Below are 13,032 nucleotides of genomic sequence, written 5' to 3' on the forward strand. Positions count from 1 at the left end.
TTTATTTGTTTTTGCCGTTCTTTGTAAGATGTTGGGAAAGGAGCTCACCCTTGGGCCTCTTGTTCAAGAGTTGAGTTGGAGGTACGGGCTTCTTGGGTCCTCCTGGTGCTGCCGTGCCGCTAGTCTGGGATGCTGCAGCAGGGAGAGGAGGCCTGCGCGTCGTGGGTCTGTTGTGCGTGCCGTGAGGCGGCCTCTGGGGACCAGGGGGACGGACCGCAGCAGCCACAGGCCTCTTGGTCGTGCTAGTAGTGGTGCTTGTCGGGGTCGTCGTTTTCGTCGTAGGCCTCTTCGTCGTGGTCGTGGGCCGCAACGGCGGCCTCCTGCTCGGTCGGAACGTTACTATGGGCACGAGGGTAGGACGTGGCCTGAACAGGGACCAGAAGGTTGTGATGCCCGGGGGCCGGAAGGTTGGCGGCCACCGGGTCGCCGTGACCAGCACGCTGCCGGCCACCGACGTCGTCGGAGGAGCGGTGCTGGCCGCAGTACTCGTAGACGACGTCGTGCTGGGCCTCGCCGAGGGTTTGTACGTTCTTCTCGTCGTGGGCCGCTTGGTCGTGGTCGGTGTAGGCGACGTGGGGGTTAGATAAATGAGCGTGAAGTTTCTGTGAGGGTAGCTGGACACTGCGACGTTGTTGAAGCCGGCGGCAACTGCCGGCTTGGTGTGAGGCTTGGTCTGCGGTGGCTTGGTGTGGTGTGGCTTCTGCGACGGCGGCGGCTGCGTCGTCGTCGAAGTCGTCGAGGTAGTCGAGGAAGTCGGTGGCTCCGGCGCCAGTCCCCCAGCGACGCTGTTCTCACTGTCGTCGTACCGGCAGCACGAACCATAGAGGAAGCCGTCGGTGCAGGTTCCCAGGTGCTGGCCGTCCAGCTTGATGCACTCCCACACGAACATGCACGTACCCTTCTCACCAATGGCGTTCTCGCATGACTTGGGGCTGATCTTGAGACCTGCAAAGACCACCGACACGTGGTCAAGGCAATCCTGAGACCATTTTAATCTTGGTGAGAGGATGGAAACGGAAAATAGGGAAGGGCAGGGGGAGTTAATCAGTGTAAGTCTGGTTGGCTGCTGTGCGCGTGGGAAACAGGTCAGGAGAACTGACAGTGCAGACAGTGTAAAAATGCGCCCCAAAATTATAAGATAAATGGAGATAAATTACAGAGCAGTAAAGACACTCTGCACTAAAAGAAAAAAGCTCAACGGAAAAAGTCACAACCGTAATTCGCAAAGGTCCCGTATTAAATTAAGATCACGTGTAAGAAAGGGCACGTACCTTTGGCGAGTGATATGACTGAAAATGTGAATACAAGGACTGGAAGAATGGGCGTGACACCACTCGTCTCTGCCGATCGGCACCGGACACCCTGCAAGAGAATGAAACAGGGCGTGTTACGACCGTTGGGACAGTTGTGATTTAACCTTAACGAGTAAGATAGCACAAAATAGCCAAATCGAACGAAAGGTCCCTGAAAAGAGATGCCCCGTCACTATACTTCTCACCCTATAAGACAAACTTGTCTCGCTACGTGTGACCACGTCATATTCGCACAAGGGTGTCGCGGCAGCAAGCTGTGTCCAATTCGTATATCGGTTCTAATTTTGTAATCGATTCAGTAACAAACCACGTTGTTAAACGTTCACGTCGGTAGATGAGAAGCAGCACTTTTGAAGAAAAATGGCATTTGTTTTTTATTTGATCGAAGTGTAATAAATGTTTCATGTGTCGTCACAGGAAAAAAGTGCTGCTGGTACTTATAAAGAGTACATCTACGGCGAAATAAACAGGAAACTAAACATAAACTAAGGCAAAAGTATTTTAGTGCATAAAATTGAAATTATGTGCATAGTGCATAAGCGTGAAATCCACTGCGTATTTAGCGTAGATGAAGTAGAGTTCCGTCTAGCCCTTCTCTGGGTCGAGGAGGAATTGGACGAAAATAAAGAGTTATAGCTGTTTTACTCAATGTGAAAGCTGTCGCAAGCGCAGAGCAGTGATTCGCCATTATGGGATGTAGCGCCGTTATCCGCTCACTGCTACCCCCCAATGCAATTCAAATTTCCCGCCTCCGCAGTGCTCGCGTGCCCCCTGCCTGAAACAGCGCCAGCGGGAGTTCTTTTCTTTTTGTGCTTACTTTTCCTCCCACACATGCCGGCATTTTACCTCCACTTTTTTTCGTTTACTATGGTAACAAACAATCCAAAGAGCGTTCCGAGCTAAATAAACGCGGGCACTACCTGTTAACTACGTATATTTTGCCTCAAATGTACCTGCAGTTTTTTTTTTTTTTTGCGTTAAACAACGGGGAGATGTATGACAAGCGCCAGCGGTTCACGAATTTCGAACGCTTATGAGTATAGAAACCGCTTGGTTTTCGAAGCCTCCGGTTTACGCCGCGACGACCGCCGCGACGACGGAACGCCGTGTGGCTCTACTTGGGTCCAGCGAGCGAGCTACGACGACAAGGCGAGCACGCTCATTGCCGGTTCTTTTGCGGATGACCCTACATTACTGGGTGAACTTGCAAGTGTTTTGAAACTATACGCAGTCAACCTGCCTTATTTTGTTACTACTGGCTTTGTAGCCCATAAACACGAGGTGAGCTGCTCAACCACAAGGTCCGTGGCCTGCCCAGAAGAAGTGATTGTTGGGAAGGACACAGGGACATATGTTGTCTGGAATGGAGCCGACACACAAACTGGCAAAGAAACTGCGGAGCTTGCATTAGCGGTGCGAGGTTGGAGAAGCAGCATATCTGGCAGCCACTCTCCCTTCATTGTAGACTCGGCTGTTGCACCTCGCATGGGTTACCGAACTTGCCGCTGAAAGTTCTCCAGGCCCGAATAGTTTTGTCCGCAGGCTTCCACATTTCTCCCGAGATGGATCGCATTGGCACGCACTAGAACCCGCGGCAACCGGCTTCGTGAACTCGGTGTCTGTAGCGCGAGCTGCCCTGTGCTCCCCATCTGAGGTGCGGACCAACGTGACGCAAGCTCACGCGCAAGCCTGGACGACGCCACGCCACCGGACAAAGCTCATGCTTAAACATCTCTGCTGTTAAGAGCGGCTCAGAGCGGCCTAGTTGCAGCGGTGAGGCCTATATGAGCTAGTGAGCGAGCGAAAGAACGAACGAACGAACGTTATGAAGTTTAAAGCCAACGCTACAAATAACCAAAAAAAAAGGGCCCATCTCCCCGCGAGCGGGACTCGAGTAAATGCGTCGCATAGGGGTGGGTGTATTGCGTTAACGTTTAGTGTTCGGGGAGTTGGTGGTAGTGAATGCGTTGTATCAGCAGCTTCTTGACGTAGTTTGAATGAGTCAAGGATATAAGGCGCGTTCGTAGCCTTTCATTCTGTGTCGGTTTTGTGGCGCAGTGGGAAGAGCACCATGTACCTTGCGTTCCGCCCACAGGTAGTGAACGCGTTGTATCAGCAGCTTCTTGACGTAGTTTGAATGAGTCAAGGATATAAGGCGCGTTCGTAGCCTTTGATTCTGTGTCGGCTTTGTGGCGCAGTGGTAAGAGCACCATGTACCTTGCGTTCCGCCCGCAGAGTGGTGGGATCGAAACCGGGCGCCGGTAAGTATTATTATTTTTATATAGTGTAGGGGGAGGGGTGCGGACCTGTTGTTGAGAGCAAGGAGGGTAGCGTGATGCGGGAGAGGAGGAGTGGGGGAGAGGGCGCGCCTGCGCGCTGAGCTGTTGCGGACGCACGGCGGACGCTACATGTGAGTTAAAGAAATGCTCTGCATTTAAAATAATGCTGTGTGCCCGGAATGCGATGATAGCTCAATCGGATAGACGCCGGTGTCAGAACGCCGGGTACCCAGGTTCGATTTCCACCGAGGGGCGCGTTTTTCCCTTTGCAGTTGGAGGTTTTCTGTTCGCGTTGGACATCTTACGGCCGGGTTAAACGAGAGCTCGGCTGTTACAAGAAACGGTTAAAGAGAAATTAAAATGGGGAGAAGAGTAAGCGCCAACTTTACAGCATCGTTGTCAGGGAACGGGGCCTGGAGGGAGAAAACGAATGCCTTCCGGGAGGCGGTGTGAATGAGGAGATGGCGCACAGCGGAACGCAGAGAAACGGCTGAAAACGTTCACTACACTGTCTTCAGGCTCAGTGAGCTGTAGACACCATATGTTGTATAAATTATTAGGAGCCAGTGTTCTTTGCTCTGAAGGAGTTCCCAAAACCATGCGTTCAGTGGCGGCGCGAAGGCAGCGCCAACGCCGGTGCTAGCTCAGCTTAACGCCCCCTCTCTCCGCACACGCTCTGTCGATTTTTCCTTTTCTGGCCCTCCCTGTCCGCGGATAGGCGGCGGAAATTACGGCCAAAAGGAAATCAATAAGAACGTCCTCACCTCCCATCACTTCACACAAAAAGAGCACAGAAAAGTTGCTGCGCAAAAGGTCGCTGGTTTGAAAACCAGGGCGGCTGATTTTCGATGTACGCGAAAAAAAAAAAAAAAGAATCCCCAATCAAGTCAGGAAGCCCCAGCGATTCAAATAGAACCGGCCGAGGCCAGCAACCAGCGCCTCTCAGTCTCAGTGCTGGTCCAGCAAGTTAAACACGAAACTGACGCACGCTTAGTGTGTGTGTGTGCATGTGTGTGTGTGTGCGTGTGTGTGTGTGTGTGTGCGTGTGTGTGTGTGTGTGTGTGTGTGTGCGTGTGCGTGTGTGTGTGGGTGTGTGTGCGTGTGTGTGTGCGTGTGCGTGTGCGTGTGCGTGTGTGTGTGTGTGTGTTTCAGATTATCAATATAGGAAAATGACCAGCCCGGCCAGCCATCGATAACAAATTTTGTTCACGATTTAGTCTTGTCAGCAAAGCCTGTACACTTATCTGCAATATTAGTTCCACATTAGTGCATACACAGCGTACAGTATAATGTAAAGCATGTCGAAAGCCCCATTCTTACCGAAACTGTAGGCTGATGTGTTTTAAGTAGGCCAAGCTCCGGCTATGGCGTGTTAATAATTGTGACTAACGGGAAGCTTCATCATCTCAATTCTCGCCGCCCTGGTAACTTTAAATTAAAACACAGAAGGGGCCGTTGGACGAACAGCGCGTGTCTTATACGTCATTCGACGCAGGCTTATATTCAAAGTCTTCTGCTTGGGCGTATCGCAGGTCAGTCAATCCCTCGGCACGGAATACACGAAAAACATGCATACGTAAGAGCAACAAGATAGCAGGACATCGCAAGAAGACAAAGGACCCCGTCCTCGGTGACTGGCCCTCCCAGAGGATGCATCAAAGACGGACAGCTTCGATTCCTCCCAAGCCTCATCCATCGGTGCCAGCGCCTTGAAGCGAGTCTCCTGTCGCGTGCAGCGGCGGTGGCCACGGCGCGGCGGCCGCCGTGTGCGGTCCCCAAGGTCAGCATGCCATCTTTTCACGGCCAGCTGTCTGGGCGGAGATTTGATGCGTGTCGGCTGGCGCCGGCAGTGCGAGGTAATGAATCAAAGGCCGATCAGACGACCCGCTTCGCACTCGCCCGCTGGAACAAAGGGTCGTAAAAACGCGCACGCGTGTTCCCCACCTACCCGCGGCCCGTAGACGTTCGCGTGCGGTCGTCTTGGCAATGCTTCCTTTCTGGCAGAGGGAATGGCGCGCGCGCCGAGCGTTCATCAAGAGTAGACCTGTTATACCTTGGGATATAACAAATAGAGTGAGACAGTATACGCCTTTGTGCCGTCTGTTTCTTCCCGGAGCTGCACGAGCTCTCATCGGAGGTCAGGTTGTCAGATAGGCTCAAAACAGAAGCCCGTCCGCCGGAACATTTGGCTCATCGTATACAAAGCAGCACATTTTCACATAGTCAGAATAGTGAGCTGGCCTTCTCACTGGTACAAAAACGACCAGTCGTTCTCGATATCATCCACGTGGCACGCAGTTTAAAAGGTGCCGCGGGCATTTAACTCACTTTACTCTCTCAGTTTTACAACTCCTCAAATTCTTTTTTCCTACCACCCTTTCGCATCTCTACACAGGACGCTCTGATGGAGGCGAAAAGCAAAAACGCCCGTGTGTACGAGATTTCGGCGCACGTTAAAGATCCCCAGATGGTCAAAATTAATCCGGAGCCCTCCACTACGGCGCGCCTCATCGTCTGCGCTGCGTCGGCGCGTTAAACCCTACAATCAATCAATCAACGCTTTGATGTTTGCTCCTTTTGTCCTGTTTCGTCAAAGTGCATGAGTCGTGAGCGGTGTTCTTTGCTCCCCAATGTACACTAAGTGAGGGATCGCTCACTGACTCACGATAGCCCGTGTGAAGATCTTACACACGTTGATCTTACGTGGCTTGCAGTGCATTAAACCTGCAGTATTCCATGCATGCATATTAACTTACTGTGCCATTTATATGTATTCGAGTCCTTCCTAGTGACCGGTAGGTCATTAAAAAATAAAGGTGCACGGCTCAGACTTGGAGTTGCTGCACAGATACATTCGAAACAATGTGGTAGCCAGAAATTTTTACACCTCCTCCAACCTCCCCCCCACCCCAACTCAATCCACAGATGAATTTCGACCCTCCCCCGCCCCACACACACGCACACACACACAAAAAAAACATTCGGCCACCAAGAGCACGCCGCCGAGGGATCTACACACCCTTCCAAAAGCCCCCCAACAACCCCCTCCTCCCCCCGGGAGGATTTCGACTCCCCCCCCGAAATCGAAATTCTGGATCAACCTCTGGTGGTAGCCCACTATTCACGGTTTAAACACAATCTCTTCCCCTGCTTCGGGGCAAAGACAGGCAAGGCAGCTCCAGAACGTTTTCTCTGCGCTAGTCAAAATACCGCGACACCATCTGGAAGATCCACCGAAATTCCCTGGATAAATCGTTACCCAGGGACTTGGGTTCATCAAGGCTCGTCCCACGAACGGACAGAATCTTGAGGCAGTCAGCCTGCGCCGAAGGAATCTCCTCTCTCGTCTTGACACAAATAGCAGCAGATCCTGCTGGGCGGAGTGGCCGGAATCGTGCTAATTAATTATGCGGCCTCCCCTGTACAACGAGCGGCCTGTCAGCCTCGGCCACCGAGCTACGCCCCAAGAATTTATCACGTGCCCTCTCGCGACGAGTTACATTCTTTGCACGCGAATACCTCGTACGTCCCCTACAGGCAGTAGGCTGTGTCTTATGCAGAGATGAGATCCCTGTAATGCGTCTTCGCTGGAAGCAAAAAGGAAATGGAAGTAGATGTCGGTTCGAGAGACGTGATGTGGAAAATAGTGTGGCCGGCTCTGCAGAGAAGGCCGTGGAGTGGGCCCTCAGACCTCTTCATGCCGACGGTGTTGGCTTCGATAATTTTTATTGAGAATAGGCTGCTCCATAGGGCCCTCAACGAAAAGGTTCCCGCGTATAAGTTGATGGTGAGATCCGTGCCCTGCTGCACCAATGGCCGCACCGACCAAAATCGGCCGTCGTCGCTGCCGCGTGAGAATGAGCATGCACTGTCAGCCCTTCGGACCCGCCGAGCCACATGTGGGTCACAGCGAGCCCGGCCACCCGACCGGCGGGCTTGAGGCGCGAAAAGCAAACTTTGAACAGTCAAATACACTTTGCAAACTGGGTCGGTTGATTAGTTCCGTAGGCGCAACGTCGCTAGGCATACACAGTGGTCACTTTCCTATTTTTTTTTGTCTGTTGTTTGTCATATCACTGAACATATGAACATGAACGCCCTTTCCTACAAGCGCAAACCTTAGTGTTGGTGGATTTTCACCTTCCTCACACATGCGACTGAACGCGAGGATCACCAATTACCTACCCCCCTTCCCCCCCAAATATATATATATATATATATATATATATATCTTAACAGTGGCTTAGCTCGGCTACGCCAGGATATACGTAGCGTGAGCTGAGGTTCAGCTGGTTATTCTTAGCTTTCCTGGTTGTCTAGGAATATCTTGATTATCATGCTTACTGCTGCTTCAATGACACACACACGGTACACGCATTATGTGACACATGTATGTTTATCAAGCGGCTACGGGGCAGCGTCACCAATCGCCCCAGAGCTGAGCTAGTTCCACAGGCGCACACCGGTGTTGCTGCGACGCACGAGCCATCGGTTCCACACCCGGCCACCCCTCGCATTATCGTCAAGTGGACCGGGCCGCCAAGTGCAGAACGGAGCTCGGCGAAGACGCTGGGCGTGTGGGGTGTATGAGAGACACCGGGCAGCGAGAAACGTTCTGTGCGCCGTGGGATGTCATTGCTCCTCGCGCATGCGCAGCACGGCTCTCCAGGAGCCACCCGAAACTGCTCAACATCGGCCAGTGTAGCTCACGCTACAAAAGAACAGGCAAGACTATGGCTCCTTACGTGCTGTAACTAGGCGACGCAATGTCCGAGGCATAATAATGACGTCTTGGCAGCCTCAATAATAGGCCGTCAATGTTTTCCCTTGCTTGTGGCAACACATTTAGTCCCCAAAAGGACTAATGCTGATTCCCCGTTAGTCTGTTTGGGCTAAGAGTGCGCTTAGAAATAAAATGTCTTCTTTTTATCCATTCACCGTGTAGGTGTGAAATACAGCTAGGATTTTTTTTTTGTAGGTTGCGGGTGTGTTCTTTTAATGGCGTTTTTCAAGAGACCGCATCAGATAGCATAATGAAATGGTTAGAGCACTAATAAGACAAACACAATAGATGACACAGCACAAGAGCTGTCCCCCTCATGTCATACCTCGTCTCCCGTTTGCGAATGATTTAGCAGCCACTAGCTTTCCTCAACCACTTTGCCACGTTGATTGCCATGCACCACGTCGTATTCGCACTTGCAAGACGTAGTCACGCGCGATAGGGGACACGCAATGTCAATATTTAAGCTTAGATACGATAAATATCGTGTTTTTAAATACTCAGCAAACATGGGGAGCAGTATACGTTGGCGCGTTATCTAATAACCTAATTCTGAGGCTCCAATCAGAAAAACTGGGTCAGTTTAACGTTAAGAGTTCTCGTAAGCCTCGAACATCGCACTGGCTACTATTGTGCAATTATGGCCACCCGCAGTATTTATTTCTTGGTTGCCTGACCTCTCTACTAATTAGTGGTAAAGAAGAAACCTGTCTTTCAAAGCAGAATGCTTTTTCACTCGTCCACCACCAACCGCATGGCGCCCATCCATCGGGCCACCTTCACTGGACATCAAATTTAGGAGGATGGTGGTAGGTAAGCGCGATAATTTTCCCAGTGACTGTAATACTGCCGTAGTTCACGGCAAGATCTGAGCTATATAAGCACATAATTTAAATTTGCCAAGCTAGTTGTGACTTTGTTTCGTCTTTTGAGTGTTTCACTGTTATTGAATAACTAGCAACTCGCAGAGCTGCCAGGTTTTGTACACAAGACAATTGTGTACATGGAGTAAAAAGTGTGATTACGGCCGACAGCGACGCTTTCTATCGTCCAAAGAAATAAAGATTGAAGAGTGACATGAACCTGACCGGTCCCGCAATGCTGCTTTTAGCCTCTTAACACTTGTATCGGTGTTGTAAAGAGTCACTCGGTGTGTTTAGAGTGTGGCTGACGGCAACCACTGCCGGTCAGCGAAATTTATAGATCCAGTCACGCATGGCTTCGGAAAAAGCCGCCTTCCGGCTGTAACGTAATCGTTTAAGTTCCTCAGAATAGGCGGAATTGACGATAGAGGTTCCATAACCGTGTTGAAAATGATATGTGAAAGGACGCCGCCTTGCGGGACGTCTACACCAACTTACGTTGTCTCCTGGGATTTAACAAGCATACCCTTCGTAGATCCCCTCACAAAGAACCGCACTCTCTCGGCATCTTCCCAGAGCCTTGTAAAAGTGCGCTTGTTTCTCCCGCACGGGCGAGGTAATAACGCCCAAGGCCAGTGCCCCAGTGGGAACAAACCGAGGCCGGACACGAGTAAGTGCACCGCGAAGAGCAGCACAGAAAGAAAAGAGTGGCACTCAGGAGTCGTGGGTAACACACTGGCTCGCATTCAACCCGTTCGTCATGCACGCAGACCATCGTCTTATATGAGGGGGATGAGTGAGAGGGGCGGTCGGCTTTCGGCGCTGAGCAAAGGGGGTGCTCCAGTTGCTTTCTCAGCCCCGTGTGCGCCCAGCATGTCCGACACGCATTCGCGCGCGGCCAATGCGGGAGTTGGCATGGGAAGTAGAGAGTGGCGTTCCCGAACGCCACAACAGCGGGGACAACACGGCGGGCGGTCGTGTGACGTCCTCTCCTCAAGTTCAGTGACCGCGTGTCGCATCACGCATCGGCCGCTAAGAGGAACAGCCGGACCCTGCTGTGCAGCGTCGCCTTCACTTAGGCTCGTGGGTTTCCCGTGTTTCTGAAAGCGAATGTCGTTATTATGGTGATTGAGAGGGAAACGGAGCCCACCCCCCGAGACGCCGTGCACAAGACCTTGCGCGGGTGTTCTCGGGCCGGGGCTCTGCTGTTTTATGTGCGCTTTCTTTGCCGCGCGTGTCGAGTAAATAAGAGAAACCTACTCCGGTTTTCTCTTCGCTGACATCCTGGTGGGCACAAGAATCGTCTCTTATCTCGTCTTGCGTATCACACTTCTTGTGGTCAAGTGCGCGGCAACACGAAACAACATCTGCCCACTTGGTCCTCTCTGCATACCGCCATGCATTTTTTTTTTTTTGCAGCTTGTCTACTTTACGGTGTTGTCGCTCTTCCTTTCTATTCGGCAACTTAGAGGGTACGCAAGAACATACTCATTGTCCTTTCAAAGTACGTTTTGGGTACAGTTGCTTATGCTTTCTTGCTCACTTATGTTTGCCAGCTTCCTGTCCTTTGAAGTAGCCGCGTGTTAAAACGAAACCTGGCTAGGTTGCCGTTCTCTCTTTTTGTTCCCCCGTCATCTGGTTGCTTGATGAACCAGAAGTATAATGGAGAAAATGGCGTCAATTTGTCACGCTTTACTTCATATAAATAGGAAAGAAAAGATGATAATCCCTCTCTTTTTCCCAGCAAGCTCCGTACCTTCCAGCAATGCGGTTCGTCCAATTCTCCTCAAAGGAGCCGAAGAGAATAGTAGTGACTTGCTCGTTGCACACTTGGTATGGGCAGGCATATAAGGTAAGGACTCCAGAGAACAGAAGTTTTCCTGAATGGCGGCTTTAGAAATATAATTTGTCACGAACAATTATCTATTGCAAACGCGAAATTGATGTTCTTGTTCAATATCGATTTTCAAGTAGCTAATCGGTATTACACAGAGCCTGACTGGTCACTTATGTGTTGGTCAGTAGAGTGTCTCCTTGTGAGGATTGTGGACAGGCTTTAGGCCGATTTAGGCTTTAGGCTTTAGGCAGGCTTTAGACATGCTTTAGCCTTTAGGCAGGCTTTAGACCTCACAGCCTGCTTCTTCGTTTCTTCATAGACTGGAGTGCTGGAGACACAATAAGGGCTTTCTCCCTACACTTTTGTGCTCTTTCTTTGCATTCTTAAGACTATGCCCCGACCTGGAACTGGTAATTTCACTGGATTCAAGTGCCAGGGTTGCAAGCTCCATGCTGCTGCCTCATTCACAAGTCAAGCCTACCTGCACAACAACAGGAAGTAACATACTCCCAACAACCTTTACTGCCTGTTATCCTTGCTTGAGCCGCAAAGAGCGGGCGAGAAAGAGGGAGAGCCATGACGGTTTTTTACAGCAGACACCCCCCACACGCCCCCATCCATTTGCTGGCGCAACTTCAGCGAGTTCGCCTGAAGCTTTGCTCATTGTTTGAGCTCACCCGGAACCCGCGGGCCTAGACCTGCACGGCGTGCTTGGAATATGCTTGCACACTCGTGAATAACCTTTCTTGTACACAGGGTCTTGCCACTTCGCGTTCTGTTGTGTATGAAGGTCACAGTTCTTTTTCTGTGTCACTTTGCTTTGTTCTGTCTTCCCTGCGTTTTGTTTCTAAGAACGTCTGGACAACCGTCGGTGGGGCAAAAAGCGCCGACAAAGCGGATAAGACTATTTTCTCCGGAATTATGGCAGAACAGCGGAAATCCTTTGTTTTTTTTTTTATTATTTCGAGATGGGCCGTGGGCGGAGTATTTTGCAACCACTTGTTGACTGAGTGTTCCGCCTTCTCGTATAAGGAGGAGGAGGAAGACATAAAAACAAAAGACAAAGTTCAAATTTTTGCTTTCGTGCACCGAAGGGGCGTTCATGTGATACCCATTACAGAAGAGTTACAATGAGTGGACTTACATGAACGGAAACTGCGCATGGTGAGTCTAGTCCAACATTTGTTGGCCATTTGCCCGTGCCAAAGTATGTGGAAACCTCAGCAATGAATCTAGCCTGAAGAATCTAGTCTAAGGTCGAATATAGTCTGTGGCGCAGTGCTACTACAGGGAATACAACAAAAATATGAAGCCATTCTGTACTGAAAGGATGAAGGTATGCGGATGATCACGCTAACGCACGCTTTTCCAAACATCCAAATCGAAGGCTTAAGCTCCTCCTGGAATATAGGAAGCGGAATTGTGAAACTCAACACTAGATTTGGTTACAACATTATTTCGCCAGTGTTTTCAATTTGAACCTTCATGACGTCGTATCCGTCGGCAGCTGGTTTCGCGCAAATCGGGAACATGGTGCACTGCAGCAGAAGCGATGGCATTTAAAAACCACCATGGAGGGTGTTTTTTTTTTATCTTGATTGTACTGATAGAAGCAACACTAAGCATTATTATAGAAAATGTGGTCGTAACAGCTGTACGCCTAAAAACGCCCAAAGTTGGATAGTCCAGCAAGTTCCGGAGGCGGTAGCCGTGAGCGCACTTGCGGCTCAGTGCTTCTGTCACTGCTGCTTGCTTGGCGTGTTTTGTTCTAACGTACTCTTCTTTCATCGTCGGCCTCCAATGATCAGTTACCGGATTCCGCGTCGCCCTTCGCAAGTCCGTCGCAAAAGAGAGCGTGGATATTCGTAAAAAGAACACGTCCACAATAGTGAGAAAACGGACGGTTACCAGCTGAGGCTGATAGTACCCAGTTGTGTGGCCTCCCCGTTTCTTAAAA

General features: G+C 50.7%; 1 protein-coding gene across 1 annotated transcript in view; it reads right to left on the bottom strand.

Annotated features, from left to right (window-relative positions):
• LOC144178589 (uncharacterized) overlaps positions 1–13,032 on the bottom strand; it is a 60,237-nt gene that overhangs the window by 20,481 nt on the left and 26,724 nt on the right. The window contains exons 2-3 of the mRNA XM_077706548.1: positions 1,272–1,362; positions 49–945 (exon numbers count right to left, since the gene is read on the bottom strand). Coding sequence (XP_077562674.1) covers positions 49–945; positions 1,272–1,362 — 988 coding nt within the window. The remainder of the gene's footprint in view (positions 1–48; positions 946–1,271; positions 1,363–13,032) is intronic.

Source organism: Haemaphysalis longicornis, unplaced genomic scaffold (assembly GCF_048455015.1).
Source record: "Haemaphysalis longicornis isolate Haplotype H1 unplaced genomic scaffold, Haemaphysalis longicornis Haplotype H1 scaffold_4, whole genome shotgun sequence".
NCBI classification, from domain to species: domain Eukaryota; kingdom Metazoa; phylum Arthropoda; class Arachnida; order Ixodida; family Ixodidae; genus Haemaphysalis; species Haemaphysalis longicornis.